Below are 26,985 nucleotides of genomic sequence, written 5' to 3'. Positions count from 1 at the left end.
GTACTGTTGATGGAGTCTTGACGAGTTTCTGCAGTACATCCCATAGATTGTGAACACAGCCGCCACTCCACCAGTATTTAGATGAATTTTTAATGAGGCGGGTCAAAATTCCAGTTACGTGGGCTGCTTTGTCCTGAGTGATATTGAACTGCTTAAACAATGTTGGAGTTGCACCTCCAGGCAAGTGGGGAGTATTCCGTAACACTGTTGGTGTGTGCTTTGTCGATGGAAAAAACAGTTTTGGGGAATTAGGTGATGAGTTACTTCCTTCAGATTCCCCTGTGTTCCTGCAGCCATGACATTTATGTCCCTGGTCCAGCCTCTGGTCAATGGTAACCTCCCCAGTGATGTTAGGAGGGAATTTAGCAATAGAAATGCCAGGAATGATAGATGTTGTTGTTGAAACATACAAGATTCGGAGAGGACTTGACAATCTTGAATTAGGAGTATAGTAGCAGAGTACGGGTCAGTCATTTAAAACTGGGATGCAAAGGAATTTCTTCTCTGAGGGTAGTGAATGTCTGGAATTGTCTACCCAAAAGAGATGACTGAAAGTATTTAAAGAGGAGGCAGATAGATTTTTGAGTTATTGAGTGGAGGCCAATGAGGAGTTGGCATGAAAGAGGACTTGATTCCTGGGGCAGATCAGCCATGAGCTTATAGAATGACAGGTCAGTCTTGAGGGACTGAATGCTCTACTTTGTGTGTCCTTTAAGTGCCCAGTTTATGTTTAACAAGATCCTATAAAAGGCTTTAATGATAAGTGGCTAGATAATCTGCATCAGTCTTTGGCTGAGATGGTAAATGTTGTCAACTCTCTTGCCTTTTTTCTGATAATAGTTGGCATCATTTGCATTCACCTGAGAGAGAGAACGAGGCCATTCTGAAACCAATTTATTTACATGAAAAATGACACCTCCAGTAGTGCAGCTTTCCCTCGGTTCTGTGCTGAAGTGTCAGCCCAGTCTCTCATTCTCGCTAGTGGGGATTGTGCCTTGATGGGCCAAAGACTTTTGCTCAGTGATGTTATAATCCTGTGTTGGTGTATGTTCAAACTTGAGAAACGGCAATATTCTTGGTGATTTACCTGGCATTTTGCGATGACAAGAATAATCCTGTAGAACTAAATGTACTAGTTTCAAAGGCATCTTTTTAATGATTTTGTAATTTTAATGTTTCAATTTGCTTGGCCTACACCAAAGGTATGATATGTGCAATTCTGAAATAATTTTACTTCATTAAAAGGCAGAAGCACAGTGCTAATAATTGAATTAATTGCGTTCCTGGAGCTTGAGGGCACCAAAACGCAAAAGTAGTGCATTGTGCTGAAAAGTTGACATTGTTCATTTTGTTAAACAGTTCTTCCATCACAAATGGCTAAAATACAATTGAAGCCAGTATTCCATGACTTCCCATGGCCCTACATATCCCCTGTTCAAATTTGAACTTTGGAGGACATAGTGGATGGGGCAAAGAACTACCAATCTTACCTATTGACCCATGAGTTTGACAAAAGATTGATCTAACATCATTAAAGATTACTGATCATATTTTGACATTTCCAATGACCTTGCCACAGAAAAACATTGATCTAAATAGTTCACAAGATATTAAATCACAGGCAATCTCTTCTGGAGATATGAATCAGAATTCAAATGAAGCATTTAGTAACTATTTTTGACAAAGTTAATGGGCTGAATTTTCCATTGTTTTTGGCTTGTGTAATTTTGGGAAAGTTTCTTGGAGAGTTTCCTACTATAGCCCATGGTGACTTCTCTCATGCAATCTTCCACTGCTCGCCTCATTAATTATACACATGGGCATTCTAACTCCCTTCTTGCTCACTTACTGAGGAACAGAAGGGCATTTGCTTGTCGCTGCCTGAACCTTGCGTCTTGCACAGCACTGGCCCAAATTGAAGATCCAGCTGCCCATCAATGCAAATACTTCAGACTACAAGCTGCCATTCATTTTTTTTGTTCACTCGTGGGATGTGGTATCACTGACTGGACAGCATTTATTGCCTGTCCCTAGTTGCCCCTTGAGAAGGTGGTGGTGAGCTGCCTTCTTGAATCATTGCAACCCATGTGCTGTAGGTTGACCAACACTGCCCTTAGGGAGGGAATTGAGGATTTTGACCCAGCAACAGTGAAGGAACGGCAATATATTTCCAAGTCAGGATGGCGAGTGACATGGAGGGGAACTTGAAGGTGGTGGTCTTCCCATGTATCTTCTGCCCTTGTCCTTTTAGATGGAAGTGGTCATGTGTTTGGAATGTGCTGTCTGAGGATCTTCGGTGAATTTCTGTTACTGAGCATCTGTGGTGGAGAGAGTAGATGCGTATGGATGTAGTGCCAGTCAAGAAGTTGCTTTGTTCTGGATGGTGTCAAGCTTCTTGAGTGTTGTTAGGGCTGCACCATCCAGGCAAGTGGGGAGTATTCCATCACACTCCTGACTTATGCCTTGTAGATGCTGCACTGACTTTAGGGAGTCAGAGGTAAGTTACTTGCCGCAGTATTCCAAACCTTTGACCTGCTGTTATAGTCACAATATTCATATAAAGAATCCTGTTGAGTTTCTGGTCAATCATAACACTGTGGATTTTGATAGTGGGGGATTCAGTGATGGTAACAGTGGCAGTGATTAGAGTGTCTCTTATTGGAGATAGTCATTGCCTGGCATTTTTGTGCACAACCATCTTCCTATGTGCCAGGTGTGACTCCAACCAGCAAAGAGTTTGCCCCATGATTTCCAATGATTTCAGTTTTGCTAGGGCCCCTTGGTGCCACAGTCAGTTGAATGCAGCCTTGATGTCAAGGACTGGCATTGTCACCTAATTTCTGGAATTTAGCTCTTTTGTCAATGTTTGGGCCAAGACTAATGAGGTCAGGAATTTGATTGGTCATGGTGGAACCCAAACCGAGCATCAGTGAGTAGGTGCTGCTTGATAACACCGTTGATGACAGCCTCCATCACTTTACTGCTGATTGAGAGCAGACTGATGTGGTGATAATTGGCCAGGTTGGATTTGTCCTACATTTTTTGTACAGGATATATCTAGGCAACTTTTCACATTGTCAGGTAGGTGTCAGTGTTGTAATTGTAGTGGAATAACTTTGGTTAGGTCAGTGGCAAGTCCTGTTGCACATGTCTTCAGTACTGTTGTCAGGGCCCATAGCCTTTGCAGAATCCAGTGCTTCCACCCATTTCTTACCATCAGATGGACCGAATCAAATTGGCTGAAGACTGGTGTCTATGATGCTGAGGACCACTGGACGAGGCCAAGATGGATCATCTTCTTAGCACTTCTGGTTGAAGGTTGTTGTAAAAGCTTCAGACTTATCTTTTGCACTGATATGCTGGGCTCTTCTATCATTGAGGGTGGGAATATTTGTGGAGCCTCCTCCTCCAGAATGTGTCAAATCTGCATATTCTGAAATAATTCTTTTAATGTCTGCCACTGCATCTTGAATGACCTGTCCCTTAAACTAATTTGCCAGTTCATTTTAGCTAACTCTGCTTACATTTACTCATAATTGCCCTTCTTCAAGTTTAAGATGCTAATCATGGACCCATTCTTCTCTCCCTCAAACTGAATGTAAAATTTAAACATTATGACCATTTCTACCTAGGGATGCCTTAAATATTAATTAATTGTATCTTGGATCCAATCCAGTTTGCCCTGCTATCGTCTTCGCTGGCTCTAGGGTATGCTCTTCTCAGAAACTGCCCTGAAAACAATTTATAAACTCCTCGTCTGGACTAACTTTGACTTTTTCCAATATTTATGTAGATTAAAATAGCCTGTGATTATACTTTCTGACAAACTCAAATTATTTCTTCCTTTATATTTCATCCCCCTGTGGTTATTGTTAGGGAGGCCTATACCTCCCTCCCTCCCTCAAGTGACTTTTTGTGTTTATTATATCTCATTTCTACACAATTACTTCTGCATCCTGTTTTCCTGAACTTAGATCACCCCCCCTCAATTGTTCTAATACCACCATTAATTAACCAACACACTCTTCCAGCATTTCCCGGCTTTCTGTCCCTCCTAAATCTCCTGTAGTGTTTAATGTGCAGATTCAACCCAATATCATCCTGCAGCCATGTCCCTGTGATGGCTATAAAATTGTACTTATTTATTTCTTTTCGCCCAGTCAGTTTAATTCCAAGACTGCGCATTTCGATATCGAGCCTTTAGTTTTACATTCTATTATTTGTCAACTCTCGCCTGATTTACTGATTTATTCTTGGATTTGTACTCTCTGTTTCTTCCTGTCATGCTCTGTTAAACTTTTCCCATTCTAATACATTTCTGTTCTTATACATTGCCTCATCCCTTTTCTTTGATTTACCACTTCTTCCTGAGTTTGATCCCTTGCCCACACTGTTTAGTTTAATACCCTCTCTATTTCCCTCGTCACAAGGCTAGGTGGAACACTGGTCCCAGTACGGTTCAGGTGCAGGATGTTCTGACACCAGGGTCCCAGTTTCCCCAGCGGCTAGTGTCAGTGCCCCACGGACCAGAACCCATTTCTCTCTCACCATCTTTGAAACACACATTCATTTCTCCAGTCTTACTTGCAACATGTCAGTTTGCACATGACTCAGGTAATCCGCCATTTTCAGGTTCTGCTTCTTAATTTTGTACGTAGCTCTTCCTACTGACTATTCAGGACTTCATTCCTTGTCCTGCCATTTCTATGCAAAGATGTCACAGTCAGTTAACTCCTGCACCATGCAGCACTCAGTCTCATCGAGACAAGCTGAAAAAACTCGAAACACGTTGGACAGCTGCACAGACCGATGCTTCCGCACTGTAGCCCACTGGGTCCCCTTGGCTGCCTCATTTGCAGTCACTCCATCCATTCCCTGGCCATTGACCAAATCAGTAAACTTTATCTTTAGGGGCATAAAACAGACTCATGGAATAATGTCTCTAGGTAACTTACCCTCTCCCTCTGTTCTGCAATTTCTCCAGTTGGACCTTCAGTTCAGTGACTTCTGGGCTGAAATTCCTGCAGCCTCAGACCATTACTGCAGATGTGTTTGCCCTGAATCACAGTGGAGTGTAGAGGCACCCTGATCCTGCAAGCACAGTATATCAACTACCCTGCCATCTTTTTCATGTGTTCATTAATTAATAACTTCTACTTAATTTTTAATTAATTAAAAAACTCTTCACTTCCCAATAAGGTTTATCACTGCCAATAAAGGTACTTGTTCCAATGAATATGTGCAATTACTCATAACTGTAGGGACGTAAGGATCTAAAATATGTTGCATTTTTTTTCAAATACCAGCAACATACATGAACGGCAGCATTTTCCCAGTGTTTGAGTGGCATGGGAAATGGTGAGAATGAAAATGAGATGTTCATGAGATTCTCAACATCAAGAATAAATGGTCCGATTTTCCCCTTTTCACCAGCTGGATTGAAATCTGACTTGTAAACAGCGAACACTGAACCTCAAGGGGCTGGATATGTTGTTGTTTGGTACCACACTGCCTCCTTAGCTTTCTCACCACAAGCTCCTTTATATTAATGGTTGAACCATTGACTTTGAATGGCAGTCCCTGGTTTGCAGCATGTGAACAGGTGAGCAGCTCGGGTTTAAATACAGTAGTCTGCATCAACTGTGTAAGATCACAGGACTGATAAGCAATTCCACCTTTGCCACTTAACTATTGATCGAGAAGGGCACTGTGGAGCCTGGATGCATAATAGTGAGGTGAGCAGTGAATAATTGTGAGGTTTCAATGTCCTTGATGTACAGTAGGATGACTAGTGTGTCTGGTTGTGTTGTGTCTTCCTGTTGTAGTCTGTCTTGGAGGTAACAGCGGATTGTGCCTTTTGGGTATCCATTTCTTTTGAAGACTCCATGTAGGTGCTCCTGTTCTGCTTTGTGTAGTTTCAGGTGGCTGCAATGTGTTGTGGCTTGTTTGAATAGTGTCCTGACGTAGTTCCGTTTGTGGGCATTGGGGTGGTTGCTGGTATAATTGACTATCTGGTCTGTATGTGTGGTCTTTCTATGTACGCTATTCTGGAGTTCCCCGTTGGTTTTGCGTTCTACCATTATGTCCGGGAAGGGTAATCGGTTGTTGTTCTCCTTTTGTGAATTTTATCCTGGTAAGGATGTTGTTTATGTGTCAGTGGATTTCTTCTAGTTTTGTGCGTTTAATAATCACAAAGGTGTCGTCTACATATCAAACCCACCAATAATGTTAGATACTCCATTACACTAGCAACCTCCTAACACCCACAAACGGAGCTGCATCAGGACACTATTCAAACAAGCCACAACACATTGCAGCCACCTGAAACTACACAAAGCAGAACAGGAGCACCTATATGGAGTCTTCAAAAGAAATGGATACCCAAAAGGCACAATCCGCTGTTACCTCCGAGATAGACTACAACAGGAAGACACAACACGAACCAGACTCACTAATGACGCTACCATACGTCAAGGATATTTCAGAGATGACCACAAGACTGCTCAGACCCCTAGGTATCACAGTAGCCCACAAACCAATAACCACCCTATGGCAGCTACTTACAAACGTAAAGGATCCCAAATCCAAAATCAGTGTAATATACAAAATACCATGCAAGGACTGTGACAAACACTACATAGGCCAAACCGGAAAAAACCGACAATACGGATATACAAACACCGACTAGCCACCAAGAGACACGACCAATTCTCACTTGTCTCATTATACACGGACAATGAGGGATACGAATTCAACTAGGACAACAGATCCATAATGGCACAAGCCAAACAGAGACGTGCCAGGGAACTCCTGGTATTCCAACTGGAACTCCATCAACAAACACATTGAATTAGACCCTGTGTACAAACCACTGAGAAACAGAACTGGAAGTAATACCATCCACCCCAGCAAACCAAGGCATATAAATAACAAGCAGGACAGAATACTGACACTTCACCGGAGGCAAACTGATGATGTTACCTAGCAGGGTGATGAAACATTTGCAACCAAACCCACTGGCTCAGTGAGCAAGTCTGCAACCTCATCCACAACCCGAGCTACTAACCTTCTTGAAAACTTTAATGTGGATAATTGTATCAGAGCCAGAGTCTGGGCCTCAATTGATTCTGTTCCTTTGTTTTTAGGAATTCCCTTCCAGACCTACCTCTACCTCCTTTCTCTCTCTTCTGTCTTCTGCTGTATCATGACAGTTGTTTATCTTTGCTGTTGGCACTGTGCAGGCAGCTGAAGCTGCATGGTGCCTCTAACTAGGCTAGAAGCTTGCCTCCTACCCGATTAGGGCATTGCTGTTACAAATAGCATGAAAGAGTGCTCATAAGGAGTCAGAAACCCAAGAAATTATTCAGGCATTAGGTTCTCATCCTCCTTGGAGATACTTTCCAGAGACCCTAATTTGCAATAGAAGTGCCCTACCTCTGAGCCAGGAGACTCAGGCTCAAATCCCAGCAGCTCCAGAGATGTGTCATAACATCTCCAAACAGGTTGATTCAAATAGATCCCGGATCCTGTGAAGATATATATATCCCTGACGAGTGGCAAGGACATGGAGACAGAGCAGTTGGAGGTAGAAAAGGTATGTAATGAAGAGTGGTTTATTTCCAGCAGAGTTAGGAACCCTAGAGAAACTGAGATTGTGAGAACGTATCGAACCATACAATCAAACAATAAAAATACTACATCACCACCAGAATACTTCGATGATTAATGTTGAGGTCATCATTTGTGACGAATTCCATACCATAAAATGGAATTGTTGTCTTCCAGGGTGGCCTTAATCATATAATTTTTGCTGAAGCAGACCAAAGCCTATATCCACAATCTTTTTTAAGTTGTGTAGATATTTAAAGAATTTGCTGTTTCATGTGTAGCCTGTGTATGAATCTTACACAGAGCATTAATTGTTTAATGCACGAGTTATTCTGTGAGATATATTTTAAGTTTGTTTATTCAGTAGTCTAGTCATCATCTGGCACTTGCTAGGATATGGCTGACAAAAGATGTAAAGAAATATGTCTGGGTTTCCCATGGTTGCTATGGAAACTGTTTTTTTTTCTCCAGACTTTTCTTGAGAATGGGGCTATTTATTGGAGCTGGGTTTGCAGATATGTCAGATGTATTTTGGTTGATGAAAGCACAGCTGGACACCGTGCATCTGTGTGGGTGATGAATGGGAAACATGTTTAGAATGTGCTTTACTGAGGTGCTTGCACTGACCGGCATTGCTGTGGCTGTGGTGAAGTGTTTGTGTCAGGTTCCCTCTAAAACACAGAGCTATGAATTAAACTTGCATGTGGATCCTCAAACTGCTTTGTTGTCTTTCTTAATGTCAGTGCCTAAGAAGAAATGTGAATGGTGGGTGTCTGTAAATTGGAATCATTGGCTGTAATCTTTAAGGGGAGGTGAGAAATGTGTAGGGTGTGAGGGGAGTGTGCTCAGTTCAGAGTTGAAAGTGGTGTCCATTGGAGATCATCATAGAATCCCTACAGTGTGGAAACAGGCCCTTCAGCCCAACAAGTTCATGCTGAATCTCAGAGCATCCCACCCATCCCCCTATAACCCATGTAATCTACACATCCCTGAACACTATGGGCAATTTAGCATGGCCAATCCAGCTAACCTGCACATCTTTGGACAGTGGGAGGAAACTGAAGCACCTGGAGGAAACCCATGCAGACATGGGGAGAATGTGTAAACTCCACACAGACAGTTGCCTGAGGATGGAATTGAACCTGGGTCCCTTGTGCTGTGAGGCAGCAGTGCTAACCACTGAGCCACCATGCTACCCCACCCCCTGCCACTGTTGTGGTGGGAGTTATGGAAGTCACCTATTGTGGGACAGGGTGCAGGTCATGATGAGAAAGTGCTTCACACTTAGTGGGATCAGATTTTGGTCGACAGTGGGTTGGGGGAGGAGGCATCTCCACTACTCCTGGCCCAGAACGAATGTAATAAAACTCATTTACCTTCCGGAGCTGTTTGACCGCCAGGTCGAGTGAACCCGAGGAAACTGACCCTCAGCTGTTTAATTGATATCAGGCTCTTAGTCGTTCTGTGACAGATTGAGTTTAATATATTAACGAAGTAGGCAGAAAGCACACTCCTAAACAAAGAGAAAAAGGAAACTTGCTTTTGCATTGTAATGTTGAAGACTCCTATTTAGGATTTAATCCCCCCTCTCCTGCTCAAAATGTAAACGGCTTCACGTTAATCTTATTCTCTACTTTATCTAAGAAGTAGCTTTGGTCTAGATTATCTTCCTCCTTCCTGCCAAAGCATGCCATTTCTCATTGACCGGCCTTTACTTGAGCACAAACTCCAAATAGCAGAAATATGCTAATTATTCAATGTCTTAAATAGAAACGTAGATCAACATTCTTCACTTTCTACCTGAAGTGTTCCAAATTTCTGGATCTTATTAAGTAAAATGTTCCTTTTCCCAGTATTCTCGTTGTATTCTTGCTTTTGTAACACTGCAGATAGTGTTAATAAACAATTTCTGCTGCAATCAATGAACCTAGATTCACTGACCGTAAATATGCTTGTGACAAATATTCTATTCTAATGTTCTGACAAAGGCTAACTAAGTTTGTTTCTTTCCCATCGAGTATAATATTGCAATATGTAGAAACAATCAGTGCCATTTTCCTTGGTAATTTCCAATGACATTGTATCTTCAGAAGCAATGTTCTATGAATTTAGGAATTTGTGAGAGTAGGATATGCTTTATTTTGAAGAGAAAGTCACACCAAACAGACCCATTTTCTGCTTAAGTCCAAACTTATTTCCTCTCTTCGTTAATGAAATTTGGAAGTGCTAGGAGTTTGAAAGCATGATGCACTTTTAAGCATTTTCACTTGTTGAAAGCAAAGGCAATTGTCAAAGAACCACAGTTTAAGTCTGCCAGGCATTTAATTTATTTCCAAACTGTTTAAAAATCATATTCTATGGCTTTCCATCTTGAGCCCCTGCAAAGTCCTGTTAGGTCTGTGAAAAGCTAATGTACTGAACTCTTCATTCATCACAGAGCCCGTTATCTCTCCATCTGTCCTACCTCATTCTAAGTCTGATGCTTCATAGTGCTTCGCTTTAACCTTCTTCAGTTTTTCTTCTTAGCAAGGTGCAGATATATTCTGGGCTAAGATACGGTAACAGCCGGCCCTCTTGATAGTTTGTCTTGTGGTGTTCTTGTATGCATGACCCTTCATAACAGGGAAGGGGGGCATCACAGTGAAACACGGTCAGACATTCAACTGAAGTCCATCCCATGGATGTTTATCAAAGGTCCCTTAATGGTGATAAGGATTAGAAAACTGACTAAATATGAAGGTGGCTGATGTGAATTGTAGAAATCCAGCACTGCTTTGTCTGAGATCTTAATTTGTAAATGAACTTGCAACTTTCCCATTTGTCTTAGTTAAACAAAAGAGGGAGAAGCCTTACTATTGCAAAATGTACTTTTATTTTATTTCTGAATTGTGTTTTTACCATTGGTAATATATTTTGACATGAGGCCTAGGTGGGATGCTCTTTGGGGGGTCGGTGTGTACTCAGTGGGCCACGTGGCCTGTTTCCACACTATAGGGATTCAATGATACTATGAAGTGAGGGGAGAATTCCTACTCTTCAAACAGTTGGTGGCATGGTGGCTCAGTGTTTAGCACTGCTGCCTCACAGTGCCAGTGACCTGGGTTCAATTCCAGCCTCAGGCGAAAGTCTGTGTGGAGTTTGCACATTCTCCCCATGTCTGCGTGGGTTTCCTCCAGGTGCTCCAGTTTCCCCCCACAGTCCAAAGATGTGCAGGTTAGCTGGATTGGCTGTGCTAAATTGCCTGTAGTGTTAAGGGATGGGTCTGGGTGGGATGCTGTGAGGGTCGGTGTGGACTTGTTGGGCCGAAGGGCCTGTTTCCACACTGTAGGGATTCTATGAAAAGTTAAGTTACAAACAAAGACCCTCAGGCACTAACTCATGTTTTGTCTATAGTGTTATAATCCTGAGAAGCTTCCTCTGGCAGTGAAGTTTAAATTTACCTGACGAGTTATGCTGAATGAGCAAAATCCAGTCCTCATTTGCCCAATACCTTTACCTAGCCATTTTCCCAAGTAACGTGAAGAATCCCTCCACGGCCTTTTCATCGCTACTTTGGTAGGGCCTGTGCAAATGTAATTTTTGCTACTGGATCTCAAATAATGTGTCAGGTTCTCCACACTATGGCCTACATCAGTATTTGACGTCTGTTGCTTTAGTTGCATCATCTTAAGTTTATATTCACATTGTCTTGCTTTATTTCTTTCCTGTATATCTCTTGTATGTAAGGCGGCATGGTGTCTCAGTGGTTAGCACTGCTGCCTCACAGCGCCAGGGACTCCGGTTCAACTGCGGTCTCGGGCGACTGTCTGGAGTTTGCACGTTTTCCCTGTGTCTGCGTGAGTTTCCTTTGGGTGCGCCAGTTTCCTCCCACAGTCCAAAGGTGTGCAGGTTAGGTGGATTGGCCATGCTAAATTGCCCATAGTGTCCAGCAATGTGTAGTCTAGGTGGATTAGCCATGGGAAATGCAGTGTTACAGGGATGCAGTAAAGGGTGTGGGTCTGAATGGAATGCTCATCGGACTCAATGGCCTGAATGGCCTGTTTCCACACTGTCGGAATTCTGTGATCTAATTCTAGGTTTCTCAATTTCATTTCTCTTCTTGATCTTTCTCTTACTCACATGGTTTCATTCTCTTCTCATGCTCCAGCAGCTTTAATTGCGCATTAAACATAATTCCAACATTTCGTTTTCCAAAATATTCCTCCTCCTCCTCTACATTTACTCTAAACCCAAGTGCTTGCTAGCATCCTAAATATTTCTGTCTTTCTGGCTCTGCCAGGAAATGCCATCTCCAGTATTTCTTTAAATTCTCTCAGGGATGTGGGTGTTGCTTTCTGGCCAGCGTTTTATTATTGCCCATCCTTAGTTTCCCTTGAGAAAATAGTGGTGAGCTGGCTTTTTGAATTGCTACAGTCCATGTGCTACAGGTAGACTGACAATAATATTAAGAAGGGAATTCCACGATGTTGATCTGATGACTGTGAAGGAATGGCAATACATTTCCAAGTCGGGATGGTGAGTGGATTGGAGAGGAACTTGTTCCCATGTATCTGCTGCACTTGTCCTTCTAGGTGGTGGTGGTCATGGGTTTGGAAGGTACTGTCTAATAATCTTGTTTCTGTAGTACCTCTTGTAGATTGTACATACTGCTGCTTACTCAATCAAGTCAATCAACTTGGGATTTGATAGATCCTTTAAGACTACGAGGGACAACTCTGCCATCTGCAGGAAATCCTTCGCAGTTTCCAGTGCCATGCCTTAAACAAAGGACAGAAGCTGATGTTTTCCTTCATATGTGTCACTTAGTCATACCACATCCAAATTCTCCTCCTGTTTGATTTAAATCTAATCTAATCCAATCCTAGAAGAGCCCCCCAGACTTCTTCATGCTCGATGGGGTAATGTGCTGCCCCATTATTCTCAGGGTTGTCACAAAAATTAAAGTTTTAAAAGATGGATGGAAAAATCCCCGAACTACCTGATTTTCAGAACCCTTGTCTTTCTCGTTTCAGTCCACAATTTTTAAAAAGCGCAAAACTAAAAAGACATGGTCTATACACAGAACGTAGCACTTTTTACCTACTGTCTGCTTCTTGTCAGCTAGCCAATCTTCTAACTGAACCAAAATATTGCTCCATCACCATCAGCTTTTATTTTCTGCAATTTCCTTTGATTAGGCACTTTATCTAGTTCGCTTTGGAAACCTAAGTACATCTATCCTACATCTATCAGTCTGCCTTTCTCCATAGCACATATTACTCCCTCAAAAAACTTAAACAGATTGATTAACCATGACTCCCCTTTAAAAATCCTTGTTGACTGCCTGATTACCTTGAATTATCTAAGTGCTTCGAACACTTTCCCTATGACAGATAGTTTAGCTAACTGGCCAGGAGTTTCCTGTTTTCTGTCACCCTCACTTTTTGAATAAAGGAGTCGCATTTTCTGTCTTCCAATTTAATCGGACTTCCTCGAATCAGGTGAATTTTGGAATTTCAAACCAGTGTACTAACTACCTCACCAGCCACTTCTTTTAAGTGAAATGATGAGATTGAATGAGTTTGTAAAGTGGCTGCAGCACCTTGACTGATCCTTTGAAGCACTCAGTAAAATAGGTTATACATGTGCTGTGTGGTGTCAAATTAAAATGGGTTGAAATGAAAAAGTCACAGAGGTGCCAGGTGTAAGTAATGCTGTTGCAGTAGGAGGGTGAGCTCAATCTATTGATGCACCTTTTTGGGGTTGATTCAAACAAATTTTATTTCCAAAAGCCTATCCTATAACAAGCAACACATGCAAACAGTGGAACTGCATTCCCAGTTCTGTTCCATGAGCACAACCTTCAACACTTTGCATTGTCTTCATTTGTTATACAGATGCTAACAAATTTCTTCAAGAAGCTCCGTTTTATTTTCATTTACAGTTCACAAAATTTCCTATGCCAGGAATTGTTGGCCATCATTTTAAAATGTCCCTAATGTGTAAAGTCTGTGCATTTCTGAAAATATTTTACCACACCTACGTGTTCAGACATGTGCACTCCCCAGAGCCCAATTTGTAAAACCATTTGGTAGTCAGACCAGTCCTACTTCTGATTGAATCCATTTTTTTCGCTTGACTATTCAAATACCTCATACTTCCCATGACACAGATTGCTACAGACTCTACCCTTATAGTCTTTAAAATCGGATTCAAGTTTAACTGGAATCTAACTGGAATAATCTTGCCTACAGCTACAAGAAATGTTGTGCAAGTCAGTCATTCATTATTGAACTACAATAAAATGCTGGTGCCAAAGTTTATTTTTAAGTCATAAGTTTGAACCATGGAGCTAAGTAAATAGATAACTCATTCATGTTAAAAGACCAAGATACAAGAATGAAAAGCAGAGGAAACTCTTTCAAGTGAAGATTTAGCATAGTGAACCAGCTTTAAATAATTTTTGTGCTGTTGTATTTTAAGCACTAATGAACAAACTGCTTTTTGGTTCTGTGTTTCAAAAAAAGTGCTTTTCACACCCTCGGCTCTTTTTAAACCTAACACCTTTAAGCTACCCATAACTGTATTTCGTCTTGCAAGTGAAGGTGCCTGGAATATTCCGGAACATGTCTATCAATTTGCTGGTCTGATTACATTTTTGATTTTCTGATAACAATACAAAAATCAGATTAATAAATTCATTCCTTCACAAAAATTGACACAATTTTTTTGAAAGTTCCTAATCATACTTCTAATTATTGAAAGTTTTAACATGCATATAAGTGCAAGCTAACATTTTGTGTAAGTGATTAGTCTAATATTTTTTCCATAGATTCAATGTATAGGAAGCAATAAACTCGAAACATCTGAAAGTCAAGGCTATGTGTTAAAAGGAGACTTGGAATGTTGCTTTCTTACAGCCATAGAGTCTTAGAGCCATAGAGTAATACAGCGTGGAAACAGGCCCTTCAGCCCAAACTGGTCTGTGGTGGCCATGGTGCCCATTCAGTTAATTTCAATTGCCTGCATTTGGTCCATATCCTTCTCAACCCTTCCCATCCATGTACCTATCCAAATGTTTTTTAAATGTTGCTATTGTACCTGCTTCAACCACTTTCTCTGGCAGCCCATTCCATATACACACCATTCTCCATGTGAACAAGTTGCCCCTCAGGTCCTTCTTAAATCTTTGCCCTCTCACCTTAAACCCGTGTCTTCTAGTTTTCATTTCCCCATCCCTGGGAGAAAGACTATCTACACTCATCCTATCTATGCCCCTCATGATTTTATACAACTCAATAAGGTCACCCCTTATTCTCCTACATTCCAAGGAGTAAGGTCCTATCCCATCTAACCTCTCCCTATAACTCAGGCCTACTAGTCCGTGTAAATCATCTTTGCACACATTCCAATTTAACTATGTCTTTCCAATAACAGGCTGACCAAAACTATACACAATATTCCAAGTGCGGCCCCACCAATGATTTATACAACTGTGACATAATGCCCCAACTCCGATACTGAATGCCTTGTCTGATGAAGAACAGCATGCGAAATGCCTTCTTCACCATCCTGTCCGCCTGTGATGTCACTTTCAACAAACTATGTACTTGTACTCATAGGTCCCTCTGTTCCACAACACTCCTCAGGACCTTACCACTTACTGTGTAAGTTCTACCTTGGTTTGACTTTCCAAAGTGCAACAACTCACACTTACCTGGATTGAATTGCATTTGCCAACCCTCAGTCCACTTCCCCATCTGATTAAGATCCCTCTGTAATTTTTGATAACCTTCCCCACTGTCTACAATACCTCCTAATTTGTACGATCTGCAAACTTACTAACCATGCCTTGTATATTCACATCCAGATCATTTATGTACATAACAAATAACAAAGGTCCCAGCATTGACCCCTGTGGCACACCACTAGTCACAGGCCTCTGGTCTGAGAAACAGCCTTCAACCATCACCCTCTGCTTCCTACCATCGAGCCAATTTTGAATCCAATTAGCTAGCTTTCCCAGAATCCCATGCGACCTAACTTTCATGACTAGCCTGCCATGCAGGACTTATCAAAGGCCTTAATAAAGTCCATCCAGACAACGTCCACTGCCCTATCCTCATCCATCCTCTTGGTTACCTCTTCAAAAAACTCTAAAAGATTTGTCAGACATGACTTCCCGTGCACAAATCCATGCTGACTATCTCTAATCAGACCTTGACTATCCGAATGTCGGTTAATCATGTCCCTCAGTATCTTCTCCAACAGCTTGCCTATCATTGATGTCAGGCTCACTGGCCTGTAGTTCCCTGGCTTGGCTTTGCTACCTTTCTTAAACAATGGAACAACATTAGCCACCCTCCAGTCTTCCATATCTTCACCAGTGGCTAAAGATGAAGCAGAGGACCTCTGCAATTTCTGCCCTAGCCTCCCACAACACGTTTGTTGAAGGCGAATGACAAATGAGCTATTATGAAGTAATTCTATTAAACTATGGCCATGTTGTTACATTTGAGGCCAAAGTGCATGTTTGTTTGTGAGTCTGTTTTACAATTTAAAAGATTTATAATTCAAGATTATCAGAGTCGAAACAATGTGCGACGCTGTTTTATTCAATAGAAGCTAGTGGACTTGAAAGGAGGAGGTAAATGCATAAAATTAAGACTTCTTCTAAGAAAGTGATAATATTTTTGAGAATGGGCTACGAGTATAGATTTAGAATTAGAAGTTTTAACAATCTCAGTTGTCAACCAGTGGATTAACGAAGGGTTATGATGTCTGAAAATGGCACGTATTCAATGATAGTAGTGTTTTTATAATCTCTTTTTATTGTTAAGACAGCACTTTAACAGAAAATTTTACTTTATTCTCCAGACTGCAGAACCAGAGGGCAATTCAATGCGCTGTCACACCACTTCCGTGGCAGACGTTCACCTGAATACAGCTTCCGGGATGAGTCACCTTTCAGGAAATTGAAAAACCTGACGCATTCCAGGTTCATTTCAGTTGACAACAGAGTTCTGTGGCATGGTCTGTTAATTTGCACATGAGAAGGTTGTCAGAGACAGAGAATCAGTTATGAAGCTCTTCAAGTAATGTAGCAAAAGCTGGGATTGATAAGGCAACAGCCTAGACTTCTAAACTGTTCAAATCAGTGATCTTTGGCTCCTCATCCCAATTTAGTCTGAGTTAACAATCTAGAAAATCTGCTAATGATTTTTTGGAATTAGGGGGATTTTCTGTCAAAGTAGCACATTGTTATGGCTTCATGTGTTACCCACTCATACTTGCATTGCAAAAGTGCTGGGTCTTCCTTCTTTTAAAAGATTATTTGGACATCTTATTTAAAACAGCACCTGACACGTTTTTGGAGAGTTGATTGCAGTCTGGTTTTGTGTCGTTCCATATCAATGAATGTAGACCGCTCTGTTCATGCTGGGATAGCTGAAGTACCCAAGTCTGAATACTGTTATTGTGTGTTATGAAGGGAATTCTTAAAAGATTAGCACTGTTGTAATCAGTGTTAGGTAGAAGCACATGGTAAGATGGCGAGTATGAGGAATGTTGTAAGAGCTATGCCCTGGTTTAACTGTGATACTTACCTCTTAATTCACGGTAAAATGGAGACGATGCCTGGTTAGGAGACGTTATGTTTGGAAGACATTTATCGTGGCTCAGATGACAGTCATCAAATGTCTTTAGAACTTCTCAAGGGATCGAGGTTGTTCGTATTAATCTGCCTCAAACGACTCCTCATTACAAAATGAGGGTAACGCAGTCCTAAATGATACCTATTTTAAGTCTGCTCTCATTTGTCTGGAAATCACTGGTTAGGTCTCAACTGGAATAATGCATTTAATTGTGAGAACCATACTTTTGGAATGATGTGAAGAGAATACAATGGACATTTCTTATAACGGGACTGAGGAAGTGGGACCTCAGTTATTACAGCAACTAGAGAAACAAATTAATCTCCTTTAGAGCAGGGAAGATGGAGAGATTCATTAACTGTGTTCAAAATATTGAAGGGTTTTGCTGGAGTTAGTTAGGAGAAACTGCAGGAGCATTAATGACCTGATTTAAGCTCAAAAGGAGAACAACCAGTAGAGGGATAAGCGCTTTTTATACAGTGGCTTAACGTAGCCTGAAATATACTTCCTGAAAAGATGATGGAAACAGTTTCAATGATAACTTTCAGAAAATGAAATTGTATGTGTATAATTGAAAAATGAAAAATTAGCAGTGCTCCGGAGAAAGAGCAGGTGAAAAGGACTAATGGGATAGCTTTTTCAAAGATTTGGCGCAGGCAGGGTTCACAAAAGCACTTTCATCAAGTTATAGCTCATTTCAGGAAATCTTCCACTGCAGATTCCAAAGTAGTATCCCTGACATGAGTTTGCATATTTTCCCACTGTTGCCCACATGATCTATTGTTAGATACTTTCACTTCGTCATCCACTGTACATCAATGGGTCCCATGATCCCTTTGTGACTAAAAATTTGAAAAGTTTTGTTTAGTCTTCCCTTGTACTGGGTACAGCAAAGACCTTAATTATCAATACGTGTTGAGTTATGTAGAAGGTTTGCATGGACTCTGTGCAAGGATGAAATGCAGATGTGTGACTTTCTTTTTAAATTTTCCAGTAAATGCAGTAGTGTAGAAATCTTTTAAATTATTTCTGGATGAACAAACTCATATGGGTGTTATCCTCCCCAATGATCCTGTTTTATGAAATTGATCGGTTCATTTATGATTATGACTATTTATGGAGGTGGCACGATGGCACAGGGGGGAGGTGATACGGTGACTCAGTGGTTAGCACTGTTGCGCCAGGGACCAGAGTTCAGTCCTACCCTCAGGTCACTGTCTGTGTAGAGTTTGCACATTCTCCCCGTGTCTGCATGTGTTTCCTCCCAGTGCTCCGGTTTCCTCCCACAGTCCAAAGATGTGCAGGTTAGGTAGATTGGCCGTGCTAAATTGCCCATAGTGTCCAGGGATGTGTAGGCCAAGTGAATTAGCCATGGAAAATGCAGGGTTACAGGGATAGGGTAGGGGGTATGAGTCTGGGAGGGACGTTTTCCAGAGGTTCAGTGTGGACTCAATGGGCCGAATAGCCTGCTTCCACACTGTATGGATTCTGTTGTATTATTTTAAGCAGCTATGAATAGCCATATTATTGAGGCATAGTATGTTTTCATTGACACTTAATTGTTACTAATACGATCCTGTATTTTACTATGTCCTTGTAGTTCTTTGACGAGTGTACTTCACAACGAAAATGCAACTGTGACATTACAATCTGCCTCTGCAAAGGATGAGGCTAGCTTGGATGATTTCCAGGACTTTGTGTCTGAAATACAGAAAACTATCATTGGTCTTCAGAATCAGGTGGGAATACTGTCAAAGATAACAAGACTTTTAGTTTTCCTTGGTTTTCATTTCATTAACTGATGTAGAAACAGGCCCGAAAGGAAACAGGAATCAAGTATCCCAGATCGGAATTAGCAAGAATAGTAAACGGTGAGGTAAAATGCAAAGAGTGATGGGTTATGGACCAGACCAGACCCCCCCTCAAAATATTTTAAGAAGGTAGCCTAGAACCTGACTTTTTCTTATTTTAAAGGTAGATGTGAAGTGCATGTTCCAGATGTGATGCAACTGGCCAAGCCACTTGACATTAAGCAGAACACAATTCATTTACACAGTATAGCTAAAATACAAACAAAAGAAAGAGTTTAGAATAACAACTGTTGGAAAACTTAACAGAATAATAGATTCAGTACCAATTACTAATTAACTGTTCCAATATAGTAACATCCCATAAATAAGCAATGTGGTTGACTCTTAACTGCCCTCTGGGCAAATAGGAATGGGCAATAAATGCTGCTGAGCCAGCGACACTCTCATCCTGTAAATGAATAAAGGAAACACACCCCTTGGCAAAAAGGCAAATTCAGGCACAGATTCTTACAGGCAATTCTCCAATCCAGTAGAGAACAACATCGCGAGAGATTTCAGAGAATGTAGCAGCTAGGAATCATTTTACTGAAGCTCCAACTCTTCTGAGACCAAACGGCTTCTGACTGCTACAGCTAAAAAAAACTAGAAAGCTTGGTCTGTGGGAACTGGCCACTGCCCTTCCATTGTTACAAGTGTTTTTAAAAAAACCTAAAGGCCTCCTCTGGTTGTTGACTTAGGCCATCTTCCGCAGCCAGTTTGTACCTCTGCCTTTACAATCTCTGTTCAAAAAAAATCCAGGATAAAATAACCTTTTATTAAAATGACAGCATCGTCACAGATGAAAGGTTAGTGCAATGTGAATCGAGTAAAAACTGTGTGCAGAAAAATATATATTAGTATGTTTGGGTAGAAAGAAAGCAGTGAAAATATACTCCAAATAGTTAAGATTCTTAGAAGTGAAGAAACAGCAATCTAGGAGAATACATAGATGGTGGAGAAATTGGTTTATGTCACTTCTTTTTAAGTACAGAAGTGTAACTCTAAAAATATAATGTTGGGACCCAGTTTCTAAGTGGCAACCAGTAAGACATTGGGTATTAGATAATCGAATGAACACAACCTTCTTAAAGGAACAAAAACAAAGTTTCTGGAAAAGCTCAGCAGGTCTGGCAGCACCTGTGAAGGAGAAAACAGAGTTAACCTTTCGGGTCTCGTGACCCTTCCTCAGAACATTTTGTTCCTGATTTACAGCATCTGCAGTTCTTTCGGGTTTTTACAACCTTCTTAAAGACCCAGCCCCAAAAGCAGTAAAATAAGTTGGCGAATAAAGGTAAAGAAACTTGCTCCCTGCCCTCAACTCCTTCCTGCATCTTCCCAAACAGCCCTCCTTCCTCAGATGTTGCCTGTGCTGGTAGATGAATGGAAATATGTCTGGCACCATCTCAGTATTACTCCCCATCTCATGTATTACTCCAAAGTCCTGTAATCAATGCAGTTAAACTAAAGGACGAACTGTACTCCTTTAATAGTCCAACAAGCAAGGTGACATTGGTGACCATCATTTCTTTCCCAGTTAAACATTGTAGCACCAGTGCTACGACTTCTAAAGCAAGTGTGTCAAAAGCAGGCAATGATTCTTAAGATCTAGACATCATGGCAAGCGATATCAGCAGCCAGATATTTATGGATTCCATGTATGACTTCCTCCCTTCTAACCTTAAAAGGGTTTTACCACACTTCATAATAAAAATATTAATCAATTGTCCATGAAGGTGACCAACGATTGATACTTGAGTGTAATGTGTGAGCATTGTTGTCAGTTATCTCACATATGACTTTCTGCTGAGGTGTTATCTTTTTTCTAACAGCAATAATGGTTTTGATGTCTAGTTTTGCAGACAAATGGAATCAAAGTATGGATGATTGCAAAGGAGAATAAGTAATTTTCTTTCTTAGACCTCAGTGCTGTGCCATTCTTCTAATATGCATGATGTTCCGATATGATGTTCCTTTGCTGCGCTAGCAAGACATTGTGTTGACCCCAATTTCTGACTTTGTTGGATATGGCCAATAAGTGGCAGATAGTATTCACTTCACTTTATTTTCAAATGTCTCCTTGATTGCCTATTTCATATTTTCCTACAGATTAAAAAACTTGAAGGGCAACTCCATAAATCTGGATGCATTGATGGACAGGCAAGAGAACGTTCTGACAAAGAAGAGTGGAAGGAGGACTCATGCACCACCTGCAAATGCAAGGTACAATTGCTGCAATTCTTCATTAAATCAGAGGAATTTGTGGTAGTGCACAGTGAATTCCAACAGATATCTTCAGGGTGCATTTGGGTAAATTATATCTGAAATTGCATTTGGCCCATCAAAAAGAGTCGTACAAAATTATCTAGATTTATTCTGAAGTTCTCCTCAGGATCATGCTGGTGCTCTGCTTTGAGCCTGGAATATTGTCATGTAGCAGTTGATCTCCTAAATGTTGCTTGAGTTGGTCCCAAAATTAAGAGAAATTAAACTGACAATAGAGCTAATTCTGCAGCCTTTGCAACTTACATTTGCACTTCACCTAACCTGTAGCTGCAGTAAGATCACCAACCTTTTTTTTTTAGGAGATTAGCAGAAGCAGTAGCTGCATTTCTTTCCCATGGAGCATTCTCACCCACAAGTCATTGCTGTACCATGATCGCCAATTGTTTCACATTTGGGCTACCACCACAGCATCCCTTCTCATGACATGCAACAGCCCTTTTAAGAGCTGCTGTCTTGATTTTGTGTCCCCTGCCCAAGTGTTCAACAGGGCATGCCAGGGTGGAGGAGTTGGTATAGTCCTAATGTCACCCAAGGCAAAGTGTAATTGTGTAGGGATGTGCATTCAGATACAGAAAGGCATTTACAGCTATTTCAATCGCATTTTTACAATTCTTGCAAAATTCAACATGTTTTTTTATCACCTGGCTCTATTTGTCTGTTTACTTGGATTTTCATAACTTGCATGTTTTTTCATTCAGTTGTTTTTCAACCTCTTAAAGTATACAGTTTATATGTGCATTGGCATGATGATGAAGTGAAAATTTTAAAAAAAATCCTTAATTGATATTGACTAGTGCCTTTGACCTGGTTGGTATTAAATTCCTGTGAGAGAGCAGGCAATTGAAAGCAAGAAGAGACTAGTTGCATTTTGAGGATTACTGGGGTGCAGCATTTGATTTGATTTCAGTTGGACTCAGAATAAAATCTCTTTCTGTTTTGCATTGCAGGCAGGACAGCTTACTTGTTTTGTTGAAACATGTCCACCAGTCAGATGTACTGATCCTGTGAAGATGGAGGGAGCTTGCTGCTCAGTCTGTGCAGAACAAACCAGCAAGCAAAATGAACGGTCCTAAAGCCTCACTGCAGGACTGGAGGAGATGGACTGGCCTGGTAGTTATACAGTGAATTGTGATGTCTGGACGTCAGTGTGCTTTCAAAAAACTACCCACGAGTATTCAGTCAGAATTGCAAAGAAAGCATCAATTTGAAGAAATCCCAAGAAATATTCAAAGAAACTGCTCAAATGCATGCTTCACTGATTTTAAATCAACAACATTTTATATGCACGTACCATGTGTGTACTAGCAATGAAAACCACAATGCAAAAGCATTGAAAGGGAAGTAGTGTGTTGTATGACAGGGTGATTTCAGTTTGTCTGTCAATGTTTTTCCTGGTGAGAAGCTTCTCAGGTTAGAAATGCCAAAATGAAAATTGGTGCTACATGTAATTTCTTGTATAAAACGCTATAGTGAATAAGGAGGAGATAACGTACCGTAACGTTTCCAAACTACTTTATTTGTTTAAAGGCAAAAACTATCTCAAGAACTTCTCTAGCTCATCGTATATATGTTTTATGTGCAGGTTTTTGTTTTGAATGGGTGTGAGACAATGTTTTGGAGGAGAGAAAGAAACATTAAAGCAGTGGTTTTACATATTTCATTATGTTCTCGAGCCCCAGGTATTTTGCGTGCTTAAAGTCTAAAGGCCCAGATCTTCTGGTATCCAAACAGTTAGCGATCGGACGTACCCTGAAATCTATAGACTGATATTATGACCACCCCCGACGCCTGCCGCATTTGGCCCTGACCATTCGACTCACCTCACCCTTCCAAATCACCCTCAACTCATCCTCTGACTGCCTCGCTGACCCTGAAACTACACCCCACCCCCACCCCGACCATCCCGCTTCCCACTCCCCAACACTCTGACTGTGTGGGTAATCGTTTGTCTGGTCAGTGTCAGATAAAGGGGTTCTAACACTGGCTGGAAGAATTTGGGCCAAAGTAATTTCACTCTCCCAGGTGTTGAGACATGTATGTAGGCTCATCCTTTAGTTACTAATGTGAAGTTGTTACTCATACTTGTTTGGACGTTTGATAAATAGATGCCTACTAATTTTGCAGATTGGTGTACATACTACATTGAAAAATTGCCCATGCTGTTTCACTAACTGGCGCTATATATCAGCGTTTTTATACAATGAGTGCAAATCATTTGTCAATCTATCAGAGCATTTAAAAGATATCTGATTTTTTTGATTATCTTTGTGGCCTGGCTACTGAATTTTCAACTCGAACCATTACACCTTATTGGATTTATGGCATTTTGCACTTCTGAATTTTTTTTCTTGAATTACTGTTTTTATATACTAGCGGACGTTTTTACATTGTAGTAATTTGTTATTTTAAACAAACATAAGAAATGGTGGGGGTGGGGAGGGAGGGAGATCCGCAAGAGGGGTTTCTTGCTCCCTAATTATCCATTGAAACGCTATACTAACCAGTGAAACAGTATTAAACGTCATTTAACATTTCTAACCATTGGTTCTTTAATGTTGGGAAGATTTTTTTATTTATTTACTCAGATGTTAATTGGTCACTTTTAACCATCAATGAAGGACATCGAATAGCTTTTTTTATCGAAAAATCATACCTCAACCTTTCATTTATGGTGCTATTTGATTTTAAGGCTACATTCCCATGTTACTTCTTAAAAAAAAAACATTTTTTACATGCTGACCTCTTTACAAATCCATGTTTTTTAACTTCCACAAAAGATTTGGGGTAAAAAATATCAGTGCATCACAACAGGAACAAGACCCCTCATGTTTTTTAAATTTATTTTTAAGTACATTCTTGCAAAAATGATGAGATGCCAACTATTTACAAAAGGAGTTGGACTTTGAAATATTCAACCTAATAATACTGACCGTCTTATTTTCAGGGGTTCTAGGATATAAAGGAGCCAGTTTGTTTATTGAAATTTATTTAAGTATCTGCTCTGCTTATTTTTTACATAACGTCATCTAGGTTTCATTCTTTGTTTGCATGTCCTTTTTATTTTTGTCTTGAGCATGCGAGCAGCAGGCAAAGGTACATTGAACCACAGGGCCTCCGTCTGTGTTGAGTGATTCTCTGCAGGTTCTGACACCAGTGAGTGGGTTGTTCTGCCAGAACAATATGAGGCAATTCCACTGCTTTGCTTCGCATTTTTTCTCTCTCCTAACAGCAGTGCTGGTGTAGTTTTTCATACTGACCGTTGTCGTCTTTGGATTTGTACACATTGTTCTGAGACCAAGTGTCTTAATAGCCATATTGCTTTAATAAGACAGAAGAGGAACATAGCGTAAAACAATAAATTTACCAAAGAAATGTTTGCACTGTGTAATGCATTTGTATGAACCAAATTAAACGGACCACATTATCTGAAATATGCAGTGTCATTTTCCTAGTGTCACTCAGTTGCGTGCATCAAATAAGTAGTTCCTTTACAGGTGCCAATGGAACAACCAATCTGCTTTATTTTCAGATGGTGTCAGTTGGCATTCTGTTTCATTTAACATCACTGACAATAACATTATGTGAATCAATATTTACCTAAGTGAAACTTATGGAATAAATGCTGGGTGTGAACTTTCTCAGCATTTCAAGAGGATTAGAAATGATTTACACACCAGGAAAGCAATTTCTGGATTTTCTGTGACTCGTTAAATATATCCTGCAGCTTGTGATGCCACATTTTTTTTGCAAAAATAGGATCACCAAGTTGAGTAGGTAAAGTCCCAGATTTTTTTTATTCATTCATGGGATATGGTGGGCATCACTGGTTAGGCAGCAGTTGTTGCCCATCCCTAATTGCCCAGAGGGCAGTTAAGATTCAACCACATTGCTGTGGGTCTGGAGTCACATGTAGGCCAGACCAGGTAAGGATGGCAGTTTGCTTCCCTGAAGGACATTAGTGAACCAGATGGGTTTTTCCTGACAATCAGCATTGGATTCATGATAATTGTTAGACTCTTAATTCCAGATTTCTGTTTTTGAATTCAAATTCCTCCATCTGCTGTGGCAGGATTTGAACCTGGGTCCCCAGAACATTAGAGATAACAAGGTGTAGAGCTGGATGAACACAGCAGGCCAAGCAGCATCATAGGAGCAGGAAGGCTGACGTTTCAGGCCTAGACCCTTCATCAGAAATGGGGGAGGGGAAGGAGGTTCTGAAATAAATAGGGAGAGAGGGGGAGGCGGATAGAAGATGGATAGAGGAGAAGATAGGTGGAGAGGAAACAGACAGGTCAAAGAGGTGGGGATGGAGCCAGTAAAGGTGAGTGTAGGTGGGGAGGTAAGGAGGAGATAGGTCAGTCCAGGGAGGACAGACAGGTCAAGGGGGCGGGATGAGGTTAGTAGGTAGGAAATGGGGGTGCGGCTTGAGGTGGGAGGAGGGGATAGGTGGGAGGAAGAACAGGTTAGGGAGGCGGGGTTGAGCTGGGCTGGTTTTGGGATTCGGTAGGGGGAGGGGAGATTTTGAAGCTTGTGAAATCCACATTGATACCATTGGGCTGCAGGGTTCCCAAGCGGAATATGAGTTGCTGTTCCTGCAACCTTCGGGTGGCATCGTTGTGGCACTGCAGGAGGCCCAGGATGGACATGTCGTCTGAGGAATGGGAGGGGGATTTGAAATGGTTCGCGACTGGGAGGTGCAGTTGTTTATTGCGAACCGAGCGTGGGTGTTCTGCAAAGCGGTCCCCAAGCCTCCGCTTGGTTTCCCCGATGTAGAGAAGGCCACAACGGGTACAGCAGATGCAGTATACCACATTGGCAGATGTGCAGGACATTATGTGGGTCTCTGGATTAACAGTCCAGCGACAATACCACTAGGCCCTTGTCTCCCTGTCATTAAGAGATGAACTGAATGGAGTCATAATGATTGAACCTGAACTTGTGTTCTAAAAGCCTGAATATTGTTAGAAATGAGTAATAAATTCAACATTTTTTAGGTGCTGGAAAAGATTGGTAGGGGTTTTACCAGCAGGGAGTAAGCCCTGTCTTTGGGTGCGGATGCAGGGTTACACGATTGGGTAGATGACAAGATTCCATCAGCAGTCTGCCCAGTGCGACCTCTTAAGGACAACTGGCTGGTTCTCCATGCTGACAGGTAAAGAGTTCGTCACTGCTGAGATCTCAAAGAAGGCCAGGCTTTGAAGCAGCCTGACAAAGACAATAAAATCCTTTTTCTTCCAAGGCCAGACGGGCAGGTCTGATACTTCCAAGAGGCAGCACCTACATCAAAGATAGCTATGGCCCTCCTTGAGCCTGAGAGCCTCTCGTACAATGACACTGCTCCCAGCTCAAAGCAGCTGGTGGCCTTTCACTGTCACAGGGGACTGGTCTGCCCCAGCGCCAAGTTGAAATTCATTTGGTGCCCATTTAACTTTATTTCAGCACTGTAATCCTGTACTTTTTGGTTCTTTAATCTCTTCTGGCATGTTACTTTATTTCCATGGTATTTCCTTTCCATTCTCCCAGCATTGCCATCTCCGTTGCATCTGTTCAGATGATGCCACCTTCCAACAGACTGCTTCTGATGTGACCACCTTAATCGAGGCTTCCCCCTG

At 41.3% G+C, this 26,985-nt stretch overlaps 1 protein-coding gene across 1 annotated transcript in view; it reads left to right on the top strand.

Moving 5' to 3' along the window:
* The window catches only part of LOC109931853 (peroxidasin homolog), a 235,116-nt gene extending 210,312 nt beyond the window's left edge, over positions 1 to 24,804 (top strand). The window contains exons 19-22 of the mRNA XM_048597105.1: positions 16,465 to 16,585; positions 18,841 to 18,979; positions 21,197 to 21,310; positions 22,321 to 24,804. Coding sequence (XP_048453062.1) covers positions 16,465 to 16,585; positions 18,841 to 18,979; positions 21,197 to 21,310; positions 22,321 to 22,446 — 500 coding nt within the window. The 3' untranslated portion in view covers positions 22,447 to 24,804. The remainder of the gene's footprint in view (positions 1 to 16,464; positions 16,586 to 18,840; positions 18,980 to 21,196; positions 21,311 to 22,320) is intronic.
* The last annotated feature ends 2,181 nt before the right edge of the window (positions 24,805 to 26,985 follow it).

The sequence above is a fragment of the Rhincodon typus genome, chromosome 5, assembly GCF_021869965.1.
Source record: "Rhincodon typus isolate 14 chromosome 5, sRhiTyp1.1, whole genome shotgun sequence".
Classification (NCBI taxonomy): domain Eukaryota; kingdom Metazoa; phylum Chordata; class Chondrichthyes; order Orectolobiformes; family Rhincodontidae; genus Rhincodon; species Rhincodon typus.
The sequence above is the reverse complement of the archived record's forward strand: the minus strand, read 5'-3'. Positions and strand labels throughout refer to the sequence as shown.